The 20094-nt window shown below is 38.2% G+C and overlaps 1 protein-coding gene across 1 annotated transcript in view; it reads left to right on the top strand.

The window, feature by feature from the left end:
* cntn3a.1 (contactin 3a, tandem duplicate 1) overlaps nucleotides 1-20094 on the top strand; it is a 70509-nt gene that overhangs the window by 36931 nt on the left and 13484 nt on the right. Inside the window, exons 8-11 of the mRNA XM_053316873.1 lie at nucleotides 1296-1435; nucleotides 6602-6734; nucleotides 11069-11219; nucleotides 18116-18243. Coding sequence (XP_053172848.1) covers nucleotides 1296-1435; nucleotides 6602-6734; nucleotides 11069-11219; nucleotides 18116-18243 — 552 coding nt within the window. The remainder of the gene's footprint in view (nucleotides 1-1295; nucleotides 1436-6601; nucleotides 6735-11068; nucleotides 11220-18115; nucleotides 18244-20094) is intronic.

Here is a 20094-nt window from a genome sequence, read left to right as displayed (position 1 = left end):
CTGAAGCTTTTTAAATATTACTTGATTGAGTTAGAATTTGTTCCAAGTCCAATGCACTTCAGACAACTAATGCAGCACTGTGACTGAAGATATTAAATACAAAGAAAAATAATGGGGAAAAAACACTTTAATTCATTTTGAAAAAAGACTGGTGTTGGCTTTATGCTTCCAGTCATTTTTCTGCCATCTAATGGTTTCATAATTTAGGCGTCTAAGTTGTATATAGTTTTTAAACACCTACTGTTACGTACAGGATACAACAATCAATTGTTCAATCAGCCCCCTCCCTCCCCCCTTTGATCCCCCTCTAACATCCCCAGCACACGTCATGCCTGAATTAAACAGTTTCACTTGTAATATTCATAGCAGCATAATGACCTGGTGATAGGAGAGACTGTATTTTGTGCAGAAAACCCTTGCTTTAAGTCCCCCTGTGTGGGTGAGCATTTGCCTCGCTAAAAAAGTCCTTGACACTGAGCCATGGATACTGCTCTAGCTTAAACTATACTCTCATGTCCCTTAAGAGCGATAAGATAAAAGGCTGTTTCAGTATAGAAAAATTAATCACATTATGATTAATAATATAATTATTAAATTATCAAAGTAGCACAGCCAGGAAGGGGGAAAGACTGACTCAACTACCTCTCTCCCCTCTACCCTGACAGGGCATCCTGTATTTATAGGGGTGCTTCACAAGAGCCATAAATCTTCTTATGCTGTCACCAGAGATAAGGTGCTAGTCATTTATGTGACAGCAGCACCACCATCATAAATATAAGGGCATTTTCTCTATGGATTTCAAATATTTCAAAAGACAAATAAGGTATATGATCTGTGTTATTAACTGCACTGCAAAAAAAAAGGTCAAAAAAAGAATTACAACCTATTTGTTATAAGCATTGTGACATCTACATGTATGTACATAAATACAATTATATCTGATTCTTATAATATATCTGCATCAAATGGTTAATTTCAACTAGCTGTAGAAAATCCAATAGCTATCTTTTAGCATTCAACATTACAGTGGATAGTTTCAACTATTTCAACTATTGATCCTACCTTGTATTAAGATTCTACAGTTGTTTTTATTTATATATTTTTCAAGTAGAGGTCAGCTTTGGGTTAATTGGAAGTGGATTTATGATTTGTGCCTTTGGATGCTTCTTTAATGAACTAATTGCCTGCTTGGTTGGTTCATTGATTTATTCTAAAAGTGTTGTATACTGTTAATGCTCAAGCATTTGAGTAGCATTAAAGTGTTCATTTACAGTATGTAATATGTGACCCCACAGCTGCGCCTCACTTGACTGAGAAACCCCAGGATGTTCAGAAGACCATTGATGACACTTTGGTGTGGGAATGCAAAGCCAGTGCTAAGCCCAAGCCCTCTTACCGCTGGCTGAAGAATGGAGAGCCTTTGGACCCTATGGAGGTAAGAGATTTTTCTTTTTTTTCACCTCAGTTTTTTTAAATATTGCTTTTCATGAGAAAAACAAAAACATGAACACAGACACATGAATGAATGCTCAATTCCCCGCACAATGCAGCACCGATCCCCTTCAAAAGTACAACAAAGATGGAAAGAAACAAATAAAAAAGTAAAATAAAATTCAAATCTGGGAAAATGAAGTGGGTACAGCCACCAGTCATTAGAATATCATTGATGAGCATCCACTGTTCTTTCATATTGTAGTGCCAAATATTGAAGAATGTAAGTAATACAATTTTGGTTTTATTGCCAAACTAGACAAGTACTTCAAATTATTCTTGTGGAAATCACCTGCTTACAAAACTCTGCCCTGAGGCATTTGTTCCAGTCCCACTGCAGTATTTTGTTGATCTACAACCCTAACATTAGATAGCTGTAGAAATGTAATACACTATTTACTGCTTCATTGTTCCATCTCACATTTAAGCCAGAAGCTGCTGTGTTAGTCCCTAGACAAACCTGTGCTTGGTTACTAATAACATGATAATATCATCTTTAATCAACACTTATGAAAGTGTTTAACACTCTTCTGACAACAAACACATTCGATTTCTGAAGGCTCTGTGTAACTGGCTGGTATTAAATCATATCGTTATTGTTAGGAGAGGGTCAATATTCTTTTTCATTAAAACAGCCCCTAAGCTGGTTAAATGGTGGAAATGAGCACAATGAATGTGTAAGATGAATAATGATAAGATTGCCTTAAGTGTGCACTGTGTTACTTCACACTTTATTGCATTCATTTTGCTGAGAAGTAAAATTGCTCCAACTCATAGGCTTGTATTTGGCAAGAACATGTTACTTTGAAATGGCTGTATTTGCTAGGGACTAAATTTGGCTTCAAAAGAGTGTGTGTGTGTGTGTGTGTGTGTATGTGTTGGGGGAGGGTGTTTGTGTTTTGCAAGGAAGCCAAAGTGATGCCATTTTCAGCCTGTCATCAACAAGGGACTGTTGACAATTTAGTGCTCAATCTCTCCTATCTCCTACTCTCAATTTTATCATTAAGTCTCCTCTCTCTGGGGAAGGTGAAAATATGCCTTATCATCCAAAATACATTTAACATTTAGGCAATTTGCCTCGTTTTGTGTTATTGTGCAGTTAGAGCGAGTGTGCTTTCTGCCTAAAAAGTAGGACTCCAGTGAATCACAGTCACTGATAGTGTCAGTGTTTGGATTGGGTAATGAGACCAAAACCAAACTGTTGCTGTTTTGTTGGACATGTCTGTAGAGGGGGCAGGTGGGTATAATTTTCTGTAACTTGAATTGAGAGCTAAGATAATATTCAAAATCTGGGGCACTTTAATTAGAAAGCTGAATCACAATGCACTCGCACGGAAGATGATTAAACAGTAGCACTCTAAATGGCTCGCCATTATGACACAGAAGTAGTTATCCACAAATCCAAAAATTTAATCTGTATGAATAGGAATTACTGTCATGGACATTTCATCCCTCTGTCATTAGTGGCTGTCTATTTTGTTATTTTTGAAGGGCGTACAAAAGGTCAGTTCCTCTCTTTGCCACACATCCTTAACCAGAGAGAACCCTTATCACTCCACCTGCGCATCCCCAGTATTGATTTGTAAATAACATTGTAAAAAATCCTTTGGCAGTTGGCCAAGGTAACATATTCTCTGTACATGTGGCTATATTAATGATGTGGGGTTTTACCATTTTCAAAATGCCACCGTCAACAGCGGCAACAGTAAATCAATTTCCAAACCCAAAGGTCAGCGATGTAGAGAGAGACGGAGAAGAAGAGGAAGGCCAAGGGGGCCATTTGTTATTCCTCATTAGAGTGGATCAGTCTTCCTTTCGCTCTCTCGCTCTCTTTATCTCAGTATCTCTTGTGCTCTCTTTCTCTTTCTTATGGTCTCTTTCAAGCTTTTTTTTTTCTCCCACTTTTCCCTCTTCTCTCTTTCCATCTAATTTTGTGGCCCCTCCAATGGAATTAAATGGCGCAGAGGAGGGCTGTCACTTCAAAATGTCACCCCAGTGAAACAAGGACCCACTCACACTTGTATTTTTCAACTCTACCACCAGCTCCCCCTTTAGTTACATATATGAGTGTGTGTTTTTTTCCTACATCCGACCTCCAAAGCCAGGGACATGCCCTCTGAGGAGTGTTTTAGCACACATTCAGTGCACTTCTGCAATCAGGAATGGGATAATTACATCACCAAACTGAGTATCCATGATTTGCCATTTAAGAGCTCAACTTGGAACAACGCTGGTATCAGAGTAGAGTCAAGCATAATTAATGATGGCCATGAAGCAGACGAATGCCACCATTTGTCTCCAGTGCTAAAGAGATTGTGATAGAGCCACCACTGAGTCTCTGAGGGTTTTTCAGCAGGGTAGTGGGTACAGAATAGCGCAGTGTGGCACCAACCCATGCACTTACACAGATCTCTTTCATCTTTTTCATCCCCCGGGGCCCTTGCACTGTGTAACCTAAAAAGGACCATCTATCATCTATTCAACGTCTCTATGGCTCTCTCCATCACTCTCTTTCGTTTCCTTGCTCTTTCTCTCTCTCTATCATCCTTTTTTCCCTTGAACACACATGTAAGCCTCCATTCCCAGCCAAAAACCCAGGGTCCTGTTGTATTCCACTTGGAAAATGCTGCATCCATCCTCACCCAGGACCCCCTCTGGTGGTGGCATTAGCGCCAGGTCAGCCATGTGTCCATCGTGTGACTGGACCTCAGGAATAGCCCTGTTTGAAGATCCTCAGCCATGTCCCTGACTGATGTTAAGGGACAGTCCCTGTCTTTTCAAGTGGCAGTGTTGTAATGATTCCAGACGACAGACAGACTGGCGGCAGGACCCTCTGGACTACTTTGTCAGTGACATTAAAAGGTCCAGCTACACTCAGTGGGAAAGATCAAGGGCAAGAACAATGAGTGCTGCCACACTTAAATTGACACAACTATAAAAAGGGAGCAGAAAGCAGTGCCATCCCTTGTAAAGGCCAAAAGGAGTAGGGGGAAGAGAAGCCTGTTTTGCTATTACTATGTGTACTCTGTGTAGGCATTTTTAAAATTGTATGTATCTATTTTTAAACAAAAAGCTTCATACATCTAGCACTTTTTCTCTGTCATCTAAGTCTCTATGGTACTTGGTGGAGAACAAAATACCCCGTGTGCTATAGCTTATTCCTGAGTAATTCTTCTGAGGTTTGATTTCAACCACCATTTGATAATGTGGCCAGTGCTATGTTAAGCAGAGGGAGGTTACATCAAGTCACCACGGGACTATTAAGACTACAGAAAATTAGCAGTGTTTCAATTATCAACTCCTCTGAGGAGAGAAAATGTGTGGCTAAAGCTTGAATTAGATCAGGCCATATATCAGAATGAACACACTTGGCATCGTAGTACTTAATATGTCCATATATAGCCCTAATTACCCACCTCAAAGCGGTTTTAGTCCAGTATTCTCATATTAACACCTAGCATATAATACTGTCATAGCACTAATTGGACTGTGTATAGGATTTCTATAAAAATAGATCTTACACATTTCTTAAAGTGAAAGGTCAGTAGTAAAACACAAAACATCCAGAGTTTGCGATCAACAAGAAGTGATGTTTTTGCTAATGTATAATAGTTGTTGACTTCAAATGTCTAACCATTTAGCATTTAGTTTGTGTGTGTGTGTGTGTGTGTGTGTGTGTGTGTGTGTGTGTGTGTGTGTGTGTGTGTGTGTGTTTATCTTTTTCCATCTCAGTTTAGTCAAAATTTATGTAAATTAACCAAATGCTGCTTCAAACGAGATAGATATAAAAAGCTTGAAAGGCTGATGTAATACCTGAGAAGTAATTGAATTAGCAGTGACATTTTATTACTTTATGTAACTCATTCATTGACCCATATAAAGCAACAGCGCAATAATGCAAATGGTTCATGTAACGTTTATATTAAACCATGTACAAACAGTATAAAGACATTCTGCAGTAGGTGTCAGATATAGACAGATGTCCTAACGAAGTATGATTGTAGTAATTTTGTTGTATTGCTTGAGTGTTTTTTTACAGCAGGGGAAGCGTGACACAAGTCAACCTGTGTGACATCAGTAAAACTTTATTGAGATAACATTTGAGAAACCCAGAGTCTAGTAACCCTATTTTCTCTAATGTCTCAAGAAAATCTAAGTCCATTACCATAACTTGTTATCATGCTATTTGGATCAATGCTCTATGGATTTAAGGTTTCTTAATCAACAGAGGTTCATCAAAATGAAGTTTGATGCTTAAGCTCCTCTAATCAATATGTTTTTATGTTCACAGTGGATAAATATTGCACATTGAACAAGGGATACATCTCTGCATGTCTCCCCTGTGCTCAAGTTTGATGAAACAAACTAAATACAAGGAATAATAACATATTTGGATGTGCTAATGTTTTTTTTATGCTTTGAAATTTTGACTTTGGTTGCATGCACCTGAATCCCCCGTTTCATTTTTGCTTGATCACAATAGATCAAATGACTGTGTGCAATGTGAAAGACAGATAATTATCCACCATAATAAGCTCTGTAAACTATCTCCTCACCACCAGCAGACTGACCAAGTTAATGACTCGAACTGATGAAGAAACCAAGGTACTGGTGGAAATGAAAAAGTGAATAAAAACAGTTCATATTAATCTTGGGTCGCTAGAAACACAATCAGTGCAACTGTTGTTTTTTAAGTTTGTACAAATAGGTGATTGTTTGCTAACTCATTATCAGGCGTATAACGGATGTGTAATTTTCAACTTCAAGTTCTTATATCTTAAGTGGCCAATAAATCTATGAATGCAGCTTCAAGCAGTGGCACAGACACAAAATTATGTAAAGGATTGGAAATATGATTTTGATAGCACTATATTCAGCACAAATATAAATCCTGACTGCATGTAAACCTTAGGCTTTATTGGAGTACATTTTTATACCAGAGGCAACCACTTGAACACTTGCTGCTGACTGTTCATCTTGTCTAAACGTGTTTAGTTTGTTTTCAGGTTAGTACAACAGCTTCCATCTTGAACCACATGGTGTTAAATGTGTGTATTTGCATGTGTGTGTGTGTGTATGTGTGTGTGTTTGTGTATGCGTGTCTCCTTAGCAGGACAGAGTTCAGGTGAATAATGGAGTGCTGACGATCAGTAGCTTAAATCTGGCTGACATCGGCATGTACCAGTGTGTCGCAGAGAACAAGCACGGCAGAATCTTTACCAACGCTGAGCTCCGAGTCATAGGTAAGATCATTTTGCTGATTCCTCTTAATACCTTCAGTGGAATTGCTCCCATGCCATCTCCCCAATCATTGTTACATGGTTCATGATAGAAACTCAGATTTGGCATGCTGATACATGTGCAAACGCTGCCAAAATAAATACAATACCAGTCAGATTGATAGTGGTGCTATAATTAAAGGTCCACATTTGAGGTCACATCTCTGACACCCACAGTCTTATTGGCAGAACATTTGCTACGCATGTCCGTCTGCAGTTTTGCCAATTGGATCACAAATATCATTTTTTTAAATCCCCTAATGTTCTTTTTTTTAATATTGCTCTATTTCTGTTTTGTTTGTATATGAAAAACATTTTGCAAAAAGGCTGAGCAGTAGATCTGAGGGATAAACTCAACCTTCCCCATTCATTTAAATTAAAGCTATAGGCACATTCAAAACAACATTTCTTTCTATTCTTGCCTATGTGTTGAGGTCAAGAACATTCCTGTGCACTTTTTTTTTTTTTGCCGGTAGTTTGTCCTGCTATCAAAATCAAGTAACCTCAGTGGATGCAGATCAGCTGGAAAAGGTGAAATGACTGCTTGGAGATTAGAAGCTGTGTGCACTGAAAACAACAGGAGATGAGAGAAACACTTTGATATTTAAATGTTAATCTATTTAATTCTATTTAATTGAATGAAATAATCTCCTGACCATCTTTCCCCTAGTACTCAGTATTAAAATGTAATCCTTTTTTCCTAATCTTAAAGGCTTGGCTGCTATGAGTACCTGCCAACATACAATACAATCTTCGCACATTTAGTCATTCACTTCTTTGTATCTTGCTAAACTTTATATCCTTGTATAAGCACTCACAGCTCTTTGCTGTTGCAGTTTGACACAATGGCATTAGTAAAACAAAGTGTTAGAAGGCTGCCAAATCCACTTCATGCTCTGACACAGCAGCTTTGCTCAGCATTTGTGTTTAGAAACATTTATAATTCTGATTGGCAGCTCAGCACAAAGTAACTGCATGTAACAGGGTTGAAACTGCATAACTCTGAGAGCCCCTGAGAAGGTTCAGATGACTGTACTGTAGGTATGGAGACCAAAAAGTAATCAGCTAGTTATATAATACAAACAATTATAGACATACACTACGAGATCCTATTTGCAACCCCATCTCTTTTCCTTATTATGTACGTAGTGTGCTTAAGAACCCCATTTCAATAAGATGTCAGAAAACTATGAAAAATGCCCAGTGCCATTTCTGATGATGTGCCACATCTCCACTTTATATAGATAGCAATAGATGATAGTTTATTAGTGTTAGATTGATACACTTTTCCATCATTTATGTACCACCATCATATCTTAATTTACTGTTCATCATGCAGTTGTGAACACTTCATGAATGCTCGTCATTTCTCACTTATATTATGTGGTCTCCCTCCGTACCAGAGGATCTGTTTAATTCTTGTAGTACCTTAGTACATTCACTTAACCTCTTAACGCACGCTGTTCCGACGGATGTTAGGAGGTAGCCACAAGTTCTTCTGGATGTTTTAAACACCAACCCTTAAACATATATATTCATGCCGTACATCGTTGGAAAGCTTAGATTGTCCTGATTCATTCAAGACCACTCACGACTTATATGGTTGCTCACAGCCGTAATAGTATTAGCGATTAACTCGGCTAGCCCCTGAGCTAAGTAAGAAAAGCTATAATGCCTACATACCTTCAAAGTCTTCCCTTTATCCACAACGATCATCTTATGACTCAGGACTTTCTGTACAGCTCGCCAAGTATCCATTCTTGTGAAATATGAAATCCGTTTCCATAAAACCGAAATACTTTCCTCAATATGTCCATGTATTTAGTCCAACACGTAACGTAATAACACAAATAACAAACTATATACAGTCCGTTTACGTCATTTCCTGACCTGCACGTCCATCTCAGAGTACACGTGACTAGATGTTTACGACCGTGAGCCTCTTCTGCTTCTGACGACACCACACACAAGCCAATCGGTGTTTAGGATGAGGCAGTACTCCAAAGCCAATGAGGACATGTGACCGACAACAAAGACGACATGGCTTTGATTGACTGCTGTTCCAGCCTATGAAAATATTCGGTGAAATGAAGTTGATAACCTTTTAGCCAATAGTCAGAGGTTTCCTTTTTTTTTTTTCCCCACCACCACCCCCCCTCTTCGGAGGACAACTTTATTCTTAATGAGGCAATACATTTTACAAAATACAATTTGTCCTACCGCAGCCATACATGTGACCCTGGAGTCATAGCACCACGTGAGGTGAAACATCAAACACATGAAACGCAACTAGGTGACAGATAGACAGGTGAGACAGAGAGACAGACAGACAGACAAAGACAGACAGACAGTGGGACAGGACGATGACAAAACTGACAGGACGGGACTCAGTTGTTTGTGAATGAGTAGAAAGTGGTCATGATCGGGTTATGGGAAGGGGCTTTTTGTAACATGCTATGTTTGGGTGTTGCTTGTGTGTGTCTGTATGTAAAATGGTGAATATCGGGGAGGAAAGGAGGAGTTAAGAAAAATAAGAAATTAAAAATTAAAAAGTTAAAAAGATAACTAAAATATATATATATATATATATATATATATATATAAATAAGTTTAATCCATTGATTAAATAATCAACCAACCAATCAATTAATTAATTAATTAGTTAATTAATTAATCAACCAACAAGTCAGAGGTTTCCGAAGGTGTATGACACTAAGCTATGAAGTTTGGCTGTCCATAAACAAACTCCAAGCGTAACCGGCGTGCGCCCGGTGCGTAAAAGAGTTGAACCATATATCATTACGCACACGGCATTTTGGTACACGGTTGGTTCTTCTTCGACTTAACATATGACTTATACCAAAATAAACAGATAGATAGATAGATAGATAGATAGATAGATAGATAGATATGGCCAAACAAAAAAATATGGTTATATGTAATAATAATAATAATAATAATAATATTAATAATAATAATAATAATAATAATAATAATAATAATAATAATAATATGGCGTCAGCTTTCATTAGAGACCAAGATTTTGATTGTAGGCAAAGGGGATGTGAAGTTATAGGTGTTTGATTGCGGTTATACAGCTTTGGTAACCAAGTGTCCATTTGGAGTCTCCAAAAAGGACCTGAGGAAAACGCATGGACATACCTGTTGAAAAATAATTCTGAAAAATTCATCTTTTGGTCTTTTGACTCCAAATTTGGACTGCATGAAGCCAAGACCTGTGGCTGTGGCCTCACTGTGTCTATATCCCGCTGAGATGTCCCTGAATGTCTGTACACATGTCATTGTAAAGGCAAACCTATGGGCGAGTAAACAACCCCATCATTGTAACCTCTGCCACTCTTTGTCAGTAAGTCACAGAATCACACAGACACTTCTACAAGAATCCTGAGAGTGTTTCCTTTCCAATGATACCAGACACATCTCTGAGTCTCAAACTATGTGGGATCTGTGCTGCTCACAACTTGGGCATGTCGTTTAGGCTAACAACATAAAAAACAGGGGCGTGAGGATAAAAACACTATATTGAAACTGTAACTCCTCCAAGTCAACATAGAAGTTCATGTAAATATACCCACTTTCTGTGAGAAGACCAGATAAATATCTGTTGCCTTGATGAAAAAAAACGCTGGCATTTCACACTTGTCAAGAAATAATTGTGAGGTGCAATGTGTGTATGAATGTATCGTTGTGTACTCGCATGCACTGTCATGCATTGGCAGTTGCTCAGCCATGTCACTGGCGCCAGGCTGTGTGTTCACTTTGAAGAGCTTTCTGCTGAGTCTGTGCGCATACAAAACAGCTCCCGACGACGGCGCCTTAGTAATTAAGGCCTAAAGGAGCAGCAACAAAGCTTCACTCTCGTTTTACATTCTCTCATTTTTGCTTTGGAGCCCCACGGCTTCGTTCTTCATGCATAATGTCCTTTTAAGGAAAATGCATGGAATTGGAAAACCACTCTTCTTTCAAATAAAATGTATTCCTGAAAATGATGTGCCGTGTCTGTTTCCCCACATTTATGTGTGCATGTGAGTCTGTCTGTCTGCCTGTGTGCAAACAATATGTGTGTAAAAAGGAAAGGATGTGAGAGCTGATCTATCTAATGGATGGAGTGACCTGCATGTTTTAAGAATGCTCCTCTACTCACATTTCTTCAATAGCTCTTTTCCCTTTGCTCCCTTGTCTCTTTCTCTGACAGTAAATAAAACCTACGTTCTCTTTCTTCTTCTCCTGTCTCCCTCACAGTACTTACATCCCTCTCTTTACACTCTCTCTATCAGCCATCGCGCCAGACTTCTCCCAGAACTTGTTGAAGGCCCAAACTCTGGCTCGACAGAGTGGCGACGTCCTAATCGAATGTAAGCCCAGGATGTCTCCTCGGGGTGTTATTTCATGGAGGAAGGGAAAGGAAGCCTTGAGAGAGAGCCACAGGTACCGTGTTTCTTTCTTTAGAGCAATAAGTGAGTTGTGTGTGTGGGGGATCACAATTGTTTAGTTTGACTGTTTTACTTGCAGAATGGTATTTCATCGACTTGCTCTTTTTTAAAAAAAAACAAAAAAAACCCTTTGTATTCATGGTGACAAACTGCAAAGAAAAGAACCACAGTACGACACAATATAATTTGAATTGCACAACACGTTCTGCACTCCAACACTTTCCCCCCTGCTATCTACATTTCTTCCGCAAACTCTTTTCTACTTTGCTCTCCTGGCCATGCTCAGAGCTGGTTTCTGCACTGTTTACTTAAGGTAATTGGCCATTCCTAGACTGCTGCACTTGGATCAATGTGCTGATCCATCAGCTCATTAGCAGCATGTAAGGCCTGGAGGGTCATTAGACCACAAGGCAGACGATGATCCAGGCTACCAGAGAGACAGATGGCAGAATCCCCAAATGGACTGATCAATGGCTAGCCACTGAACAACATACTTATGCGATAGTGGTGGTGACACCAGGGGAACTAGCTGGACACCTTGTTTTATTAGAAATCAGGTTAAGTACAGATCAATGAAATACCTCTGTGTGCTGTAGAGGAAAAGAAAAAGGAAAACCAAATGTTAATCAGACAAGAAAAACCAATTCTCCTGCTGAAGACGTAATGCTGGGCCAAAGTGTCTGTAGGGTGAGCAGTCAGTCATTGATTAGGATTCATACTGTTTCTTCTCACGTGGCAGCAGTCTGAGAGATGGTGGTAGTCAGCTTTTAAACTGCATGGCTTTCATATCAGTGATCACTGTTAGAGTAGACATATGCTTTATGTGTTTCAAATGTGAGTTACTTGCAAAAAACAGTAAAAATATACATGTCACGTTACATTTTCAAAAAACATTAATCCCACAGTTAAGGTCAGAGGAACAAAATGCACTGATTATTTTAATTATGGCCCAGGAAAGCAGTAAGGACAGTTACTCAACAAACAGGGTGTGTTTTGCTCAGGTGTGCTTTCATAATCTGTCATTGTATAAAACACAGTGTAGTCTACACAAATCAGTCATGATGCATTTCCCCATTCTGATAATATCTTTATTTGTGCAGGAATGTATCAGCAGGAGGGAAAGCACACCTGCTAGCACATGTGGTGACATAGTGGGGGTCCAGATTTCTCATTTGATATTGGATTAATTGTTCAACTAGCTCAGCAGCTTTTCCACACACAACCTCTGGGATATCCATCTTCACCACAGTGGGGGTTCAGCGGGTTTAGTCATGTCTCACCTCCCCTAGTCAGACACTATGTTGGGGAAACTGAAGGTGCAATCTGATTGTTACTAATGCCAGGCAGGGACATCATGGTAACAGGAGTGAGATGTTTTATTTGAGGGGGGGGGGGCAGCAGAATCAGCACCAAGATTATGTGTTGCAAACGGCTGCTAAATGTCCGACCCAGATTGCAGATTTATCATCCTCTTAAGTATTGAAGGGAAAATGCATCCATATTGCAATGTGCAATATCAGTTGTGCTCATAAACGCAAGATTTCCCATTTGAGATTTGACTCTACTGCCTTGCCCTGAAGTGGGTGAGCTGCATACAAGATGTTAGGTTTTGACATTATTGCAGCATCTCTCGCAAACCTATTCCCCTGTTCCTGGCTCGTTAGCATTTACTCTCCTCCATATCGAAATGGGGCTGCTACCAATGCTATTACAGCAGTGGCACAACACTAATCCATCCCACTGGCTCAACTAAAATACCCATAATTCCTTCTAATCTTCCAGGGATAATGTTTTCAAGGATCTGGAGCAGAGGAGAACAAATCAACTAAGAACAAGGCAGGATCTGATTAGTTAATGAAATCATGCAGCGGCGATACCTACATCAGCTCATATGCCAGGCATGTATAACAAGATAGGCTCATAAAAGGGTTGCTGTGCACTTATGCGGCAACCTATGAGGTTAACGATAAAGTGCTTACCCTAATTTCATTTCACTGCTGACCACTGCCAGAAATTGTAAAATGGAATAGCTCTCAGGAATATTACCTTTAGATTGAACCACTGCGTTAAAGATTGTTATGCTAGACAATATATTTATTGCTTCATCATGTAATGTGAATCCATTTATAATCCTGCTACTGTAAAACGGCAAGTTTTCCAGATGCTAATCATATATCACAGTAAGCGAAATAAGCAGCACTTGTGAGTACTACAAGTTCCTAGTAATAAACTGAGCTAATTATACAATTCTTCTTAAGTGGTTAAAATAATGTTTTTCATTACAGCCTTTTAGTTTCTTTGTTACACCAGGGAGTAACAGACCAAGCTTGTAGATTAAAGCCAGTAGCTCACTTTTACACCAGCCAATAAGGTTGAGGTAAAGTGCCTATTTACTATATCGTACTGCTCAAGCTTTTATGTACACCACAAATTTCCCCAATACCTTAATTGCTCCAGGGCAACCTTTAAGAGAAAAAAGGAACAAAGTAAAAGCATTTCAGACAGATAATGCCCCTTACATCTTTATCTTTCACCGTTCCTTTGAAGCTTTGGTTAGGAGGAAGCCTTACACAGGCTACTGCACAGTTTAATGGCAGGTCTTATCCGTGTGACATCTCATATCCATAACTCTTTGTTATAGTCCATTACAAAGGAAGTCGTCAGATCAGTTAGGAGAATATACCTCCGGCACCACAGGGGAATGGGCTCTGTAGAAGAGGCTAATGTATTTTAATTCTTGCAGCCTCCAAGGCGATACAGGTCATTTTTGATCATTTTGGGAGGTCCAGAATGACTTCAAGGGATCTTTTAGAAACGAGTGTTCAAGTTCACCTTTCAAACCAGTTATGTTTGAAAGACTGTCTCAATCTCATTACACTGTCATGTGCAGTTAAGAAGATAAGGTGGGAGCTCTTAGTGAGGATTTGCGGTGGGCATTTATCAACAGGGCTAATTAATTTCTAAGGATTCAAATGTGGTCAGGACATTGTTCTGTAACTAGGGTTGAGAGGCAGTATCAAAAATTAGTGCAATTTAATTTGATCCAATTGGCATGACCTTTCTGACTGAAGAAAGTAACTGTAGATAGATTTTCTATAGTTGCTCACGGTGAAGCTGTAGCATTTTCTGCTTAGCGTCCATCAAAAATGTCAATAACAAATTTCTCCCACAAGAATTGAATGTTTATCCAGCATTATAGTTTCTTTCTAAGACAAGAAATCCCAACACATTAATGATCATGAATATCTTATTCTAGCTGTATCGCCAGAATGTAAGTCTTAACAACTGTTTCACATCATGAAATATTAGTCTGTGCTCATTAGGCTTAATGGTTATTGCTTATTTGTAATAACACCAGGCCAAATTAATTATCAGTTCAGCAAGCAGTGGCTGCCTTTTTAGCTCAGTGGAATTAATTTTTGGCTGGAATGGTAACAGACCACCTCTGTAACCCTGAATGTCTGGCCATCACTGACTGATGGACTTATTGATGAGTGATAAAGTTACACCATTAGTCAGCCCAGTGTTGGAATTTCGACCTAAGGCATTGCTCATTCAAAATGAATCAGCGCAAACATTTTCTCTGACATCCTCAGGGTGATAATGATAATACCTAGTATTAAAATAGCATGCTAATAGTACATATTAAGGATGGACCATAATTTACAGACATCCGCAGATAGAAATACATGAAATAAAAAATACAACATACTTGCATTTTTTAAAATTAAAATACATTCTCTTTTAATCAAACATCCCAACACTTTAACAATAAATATCACTGGGACCACTTCAGAAAATTGCCAATGAACATTACATTCCCAGGAATCCACATTATAGATACTACTGTACCACTGACTATCTCTCTAACAAATTGGCTACAATTCTGCACATTGACCATACATGCTCCAGCCATATTCTAGGTTTTGACCTATCTTGTTAACAGCGTAATATTTTATTGATCCCAGTAGTGATTTTTTCTTCATGCCTGGAGATCAGACCCAGTAACTTGGTGTTGTTTAAGAACATCTCAACAAGGCAGATTCTTGACTTCAGTGTGACAGTTGAAGGACAAACCATTTCTTCCCCTACTATTACAGAAGTCTCATGATGATCAGTAAGGATGATTGACACATTATTGATTTTGTTTTCTCTAGTGTGTTGTCACCATCACTGCAAGCATGTAAGGAAAATATTTAATGAAGAATGGGTAATCTCAGTGTGATTTGACATCATGACCCGTAGTTATTAATTGTTTTTCCATCCCTTTGATGTTAACAAGTTCTTACATACTGGACCCCCAACTGTGAATATTTATAAGATCTATTTTTTCCTCATCTAATACTCCTTGTTGTCAACAAGAGTTTTGGACATTTGTATCATCACAGACTTATTAAAATGTGTTAAACTGTGACAAGAGGTTTAGTCGATATTTTTATGCTTTCAGACAGATGGGGGCAGTTTTTTTAATTAATTAATTAATTTATTCATGCTTATTAGATCTCTCCATTACCTTCCCCAAAATAAAATGTTTTTAGCAAATAAATAATAAGACGATGTTGTCTTTGATTACGGTAGAGGCTTCTTTGGTAAATCACATTCAGGTTGACAGATAAACTAAATTAGGACACCTAATACAGATATACTGTAACTAATAATAGGAATTAACAAAGACAATACAACTATGATTTACAGCTTAGTAATGAAACATCTTTAGTAGGGGCCAATAATGTAGGCTTTATTTATTTTAGACTATTTACTTTGAACAACAGTAAATTAAGAAACAGTGACTACTGTATCCTCAAAGTATTGAAGCACTGGAAAACATTTGAAATGACAAAAGACAGAAGGAGAATGCAGGAAGGGAGAATAAAAAACTTCATCCACGCTGTCTCTTAAGGTACGTGATAGATTATCTCCAGTAATTACAGAAATCAAAGAAGAGAGAACAAGGAAAATGTGTTTTTAAGCCAGCTGTTTACAGGAAAGATCAAACATGAACAGCAGGTATGAAAAGTAAATAATTTAGTGCTGCATTATATAAAGCTTGTATTAGTGATATCTGATTATATTTGAATAAAATAAAGGTTTGAAATGAGCACTTCTTTAAACATGTATTTATTGCACATTTTGTTAATTTTACAAACAAGGAACAACAGAACAAGAAGGCTAATGTAGGTAATAAATAATAAGAACAAACATAAAAAATAATAATAGAAATGAGCACTTCTGTTTCATTATTTGCACACATGAGAAATCACTTTTCATCAAGGCTCACTGTGTAGTATGTGGCTAATTTTTCACTGAGGAATGTCTTTTTAATCAACCCATTTATTTCTTTATTGTGTGCTTCAGTCACCTGTGACCCTTTCATTCATTTCACTTTTCTAATGTTTGATCTTCTCAGGCTTGCAGCATCAACATTTCTTAGGTTTAGTTTTTCAGCTTGGAAATGTGTGCCTTTATATTACTCTGTCAGTACTGGGTTAGGGTTAGGGTTAGGGTTAGGGTTAGGGTTAATATAGTTTATAGTTAAACACACACAAATGATAATGAGCTGTGACTGTCTGAGTCAAAGAAAGTGTAAGTGAGTGAAATGATAAACTATAGATTAATTGTTGCTATGAGATGAAACTATTCTTGTCTGATGAAGTTTCAACATGGAAGATAACTCGTCAGGGACCAGAAGCATACACACTTTGTTCAAGCAGTGCCTTGATGCTGACTTCTTTCATATTTAGTTTTGCATCACTCCAGCACCTTTTTTTTGACTGGTGTTATCAGTGCACTCTCTCTATCAGATAAAATCTGTCAGGCTTGACTGATGACGCCAACTGCTTGTGCAATCTGTTGTAGAGGTTCCTTTTATTACCACACAACCAGACAGATCACATTTTTTCCTCTGCTGCTGAAATTTTAGTGACATAAACAAGATTCAATTGGATAAATTCCACAAACTGGTTGGGATAGGTTTTTATTTTATGTCTCAGTGCATTAAGACATATGAGTATTAAATATTGTTATTATTTGTAACAGTAGGAGTAGTAGTTGTTTTTTGTAGTTTTACCATCTACTCTCTATTTATTGAAATATACATGATATTTATCCAGGTTGCAAACGCTGTTATTATTACAGTATAATGGCAACATATTGAACTCAATGATCTCATAGTTAAATTATTTTATTCTTGGCTTTTATCTGATTTACTGACAAAGGGGCTTTGGCATTACACTGCATTTCCATCCGTACTTAACGGTGCATTTAGGGTGAGCTTTCTAAAACACCATGCACTGTAGCACTGAATACAGGAGTGCTGGATTAACTGTGTTAAAATGAATATTTTAGCTGCATTTAGTGAAGCATTTGGGATAACTTGAGTTGTTTAGGCAGCAGGCCAGGAATTTAGAAAATCATGTTCTTGTCCAATTCTGTTTGTATATTTATTTCTGCCGATGCAGTATTTCTCTTATTAACAATTTAGACACACTTACACAGTATGAGTAGATCTACTGTGTAGTATTCAGTTATATAAAGTTCCCTTTGCTATCACTGAGAAATCAAAATGAGACTCCTCTCCCAAGTGATCTTGCTCTGGTCTTATCAACTCTGTGGTGAGAAATCAAACTGAAACTCCTCACACTGGGGTTCTCCTTATGTCACACCAAAGCAAAGGGAGCCAATTAAAAGTCACTGAGATAAACTCCAGACTAAAGTTAAAATGCTTAAGGAGAGGGGGCTTGCTCATTTAAAACAGATTTTATGCAGTTTGAATATATGTAAAAATGACACTTCAAGCTTCCACGAGTAGAGTAGATGAACTGTCAACAGACCTAACATAGTGATGTTTATACTCACACACTGTACCTATGTATATCCTGTTTTTACCCACAGAGTTACTGTGATGGATAGTGGAAGCCTGCGCATTTCCAATGTTTCAAAAATGGATGCTGGACTTTACACATGTGTAGCCAGAAACCAGTTTGGAGTAGCGAGCAGTGCTGGCAGCCTTCTGGTTAAAGGTAAGATACCATTTAATATTTTGTCATGACTTGACTTCAGACACCAGGCCTAGGTGGTTTGCTGTAAATCACCTATTGACTATGTTTACATACTAATATTGCACTATTATTACCCTAATATTTAGAATGTAATACAGTTCATATTAACAGCATATTAGGTTTGGATATTCTGCATTAAGCCTTATTCCGAATGTAACATTTTGTGATTAAGACATGTGGGATGTGCCTGTATCATTCAGGTCTTAAGAGCATTCTTTAACATTTATACAGCACATTTCAATATGTGTCTCTGTGGGGGCCAATTGAGACACATATTCGCTCTGTGGCTCTGTGCATTGTAAACAAACTAACTAGCCAACAGTTTGCAATCCTGGGATAGAGATGCATGACGGGCTGGTTGTGTAACGGACCCCTGCACAGGCAAAATGATATGCTGGAGCAGGAAGGCAGACAGAAGAGAGGAATGAGAGAAGAGTAGAGAGCTGTTAATGGCGGGCTGGAAAAACAGAACGCAGCTTCTCCATGATGGGGACGGAGGATTGGCTATTATTCTAACATGCATGCCATCGACTGACGGTGACGACTCGGCGTGTTACACAATAAACACTTAACGTAGTACACATCATGGGACAACATAGGTACTGGATGTGCCTGTAACTATACATTTATAATATCAGTCATATCAGCATCACCTATAAATATCAGGCAGCAGCTCACTAATGTTTTTCACCCCACTGGTTTACTTCACTGCCTGCAGAGATTTTGTGATTCCCATTCCCACTGAAGCAAAGGGAAACCCTTAAAACCCTCTGCATGGAAACAGGAATGTTAGTAGAATATTCATTTTAATTATCCATGTACTGTAAACAGCTCAGTAGGAATCTTTTTTAGATTAATGGCAAAAACTAGAATATTTTGTGCATGTAGACATAGTCATTGTTTATTTTATCCTCATTAGTTTTTTGGCAACAACTGCTCTTATATTACACATAAATGATACAGTTACTGCAATAATGTTTATTTTGTAAGACACCAAGCATATGCAAAGTATTATCTGGGTGTTTGCTTTTTGTGGTGTATTTTAAGAATGAACTTTATAACGCAACACAAATTAACATCAGGGCTTGTGCAGGATTTGCTATACAGCTTTTGTAATATACTAAAACATCATCTCTGGTTGTCAGTATTTTGGAGGAATACAAAACAAATTATCTGGCAGTCTACAAGAGCTGTGAGATAACAACCAGTGTTGCATTTTAAATGAACCGGCACTGTACACTTGATGAACAAACAGTGAAGCAGGGTTGCTATAAAGCCTAGCCCTCTTCTTACCTGACAGATATACATTCCAATTAGTTGATTGGCAGTGGCTGGAGACACGAGGCTCATTGCATTCATGTGCCTCAATGTTTAATTCATATTTTTTTTGCACCGTGGCTCGTAGCCATGCTCGGTTTGTTTAAGATTTCAATCCATTTAAATCACACACTTCTGCAGTGCAATGAATTTTCTAGGTCCTTCTAAAGAGCAGAGTCAACAACAGTGCTCTATTAAAATGCCTTTTGGTTATTCCTCTTCACAGGTTTTTTGAATTGCAAATTGGTTTGCACAGAAGCCCAATTTTACCACCACCCCCCCTCCCTCCCCCCCAGCCTCTACATCTACGAATGGAGCTGTTATACAGTATATATGTGTGTATTTATTATATTGGTCACAGAGGGAAGGTTAATTATATCTTTAGTCAAGGACAGTACTGCTCTCAAGTTTTAATCAGAGGTACTGCACAAGCACAGTATTTGCAGTAAACAGTCAATGCTTTTACTGTTGATTAGGGTTGCAACTAATCAATAT

The sequence above is a fragment of the Scomber japonicus genome, chromosome 4 (assembly GCF_027409825.1).
Source record: "Scomber japonicus isolate fScoJap1 chromosome 4, fScoJap1.pri, whole genome shotgun sequence".
NCBI classification, from domain to species: Eukaryota; Metazoa; Chordata; class Actinopteri; order Scombriformes; family Scombridae; genus Scomber; species Scomber japonicus.
The sequence above is the reverse complement of the archived record's forward strand: the minus strand, read 5'-3'. Positions and strand labels throughout refer to the sequence as shown.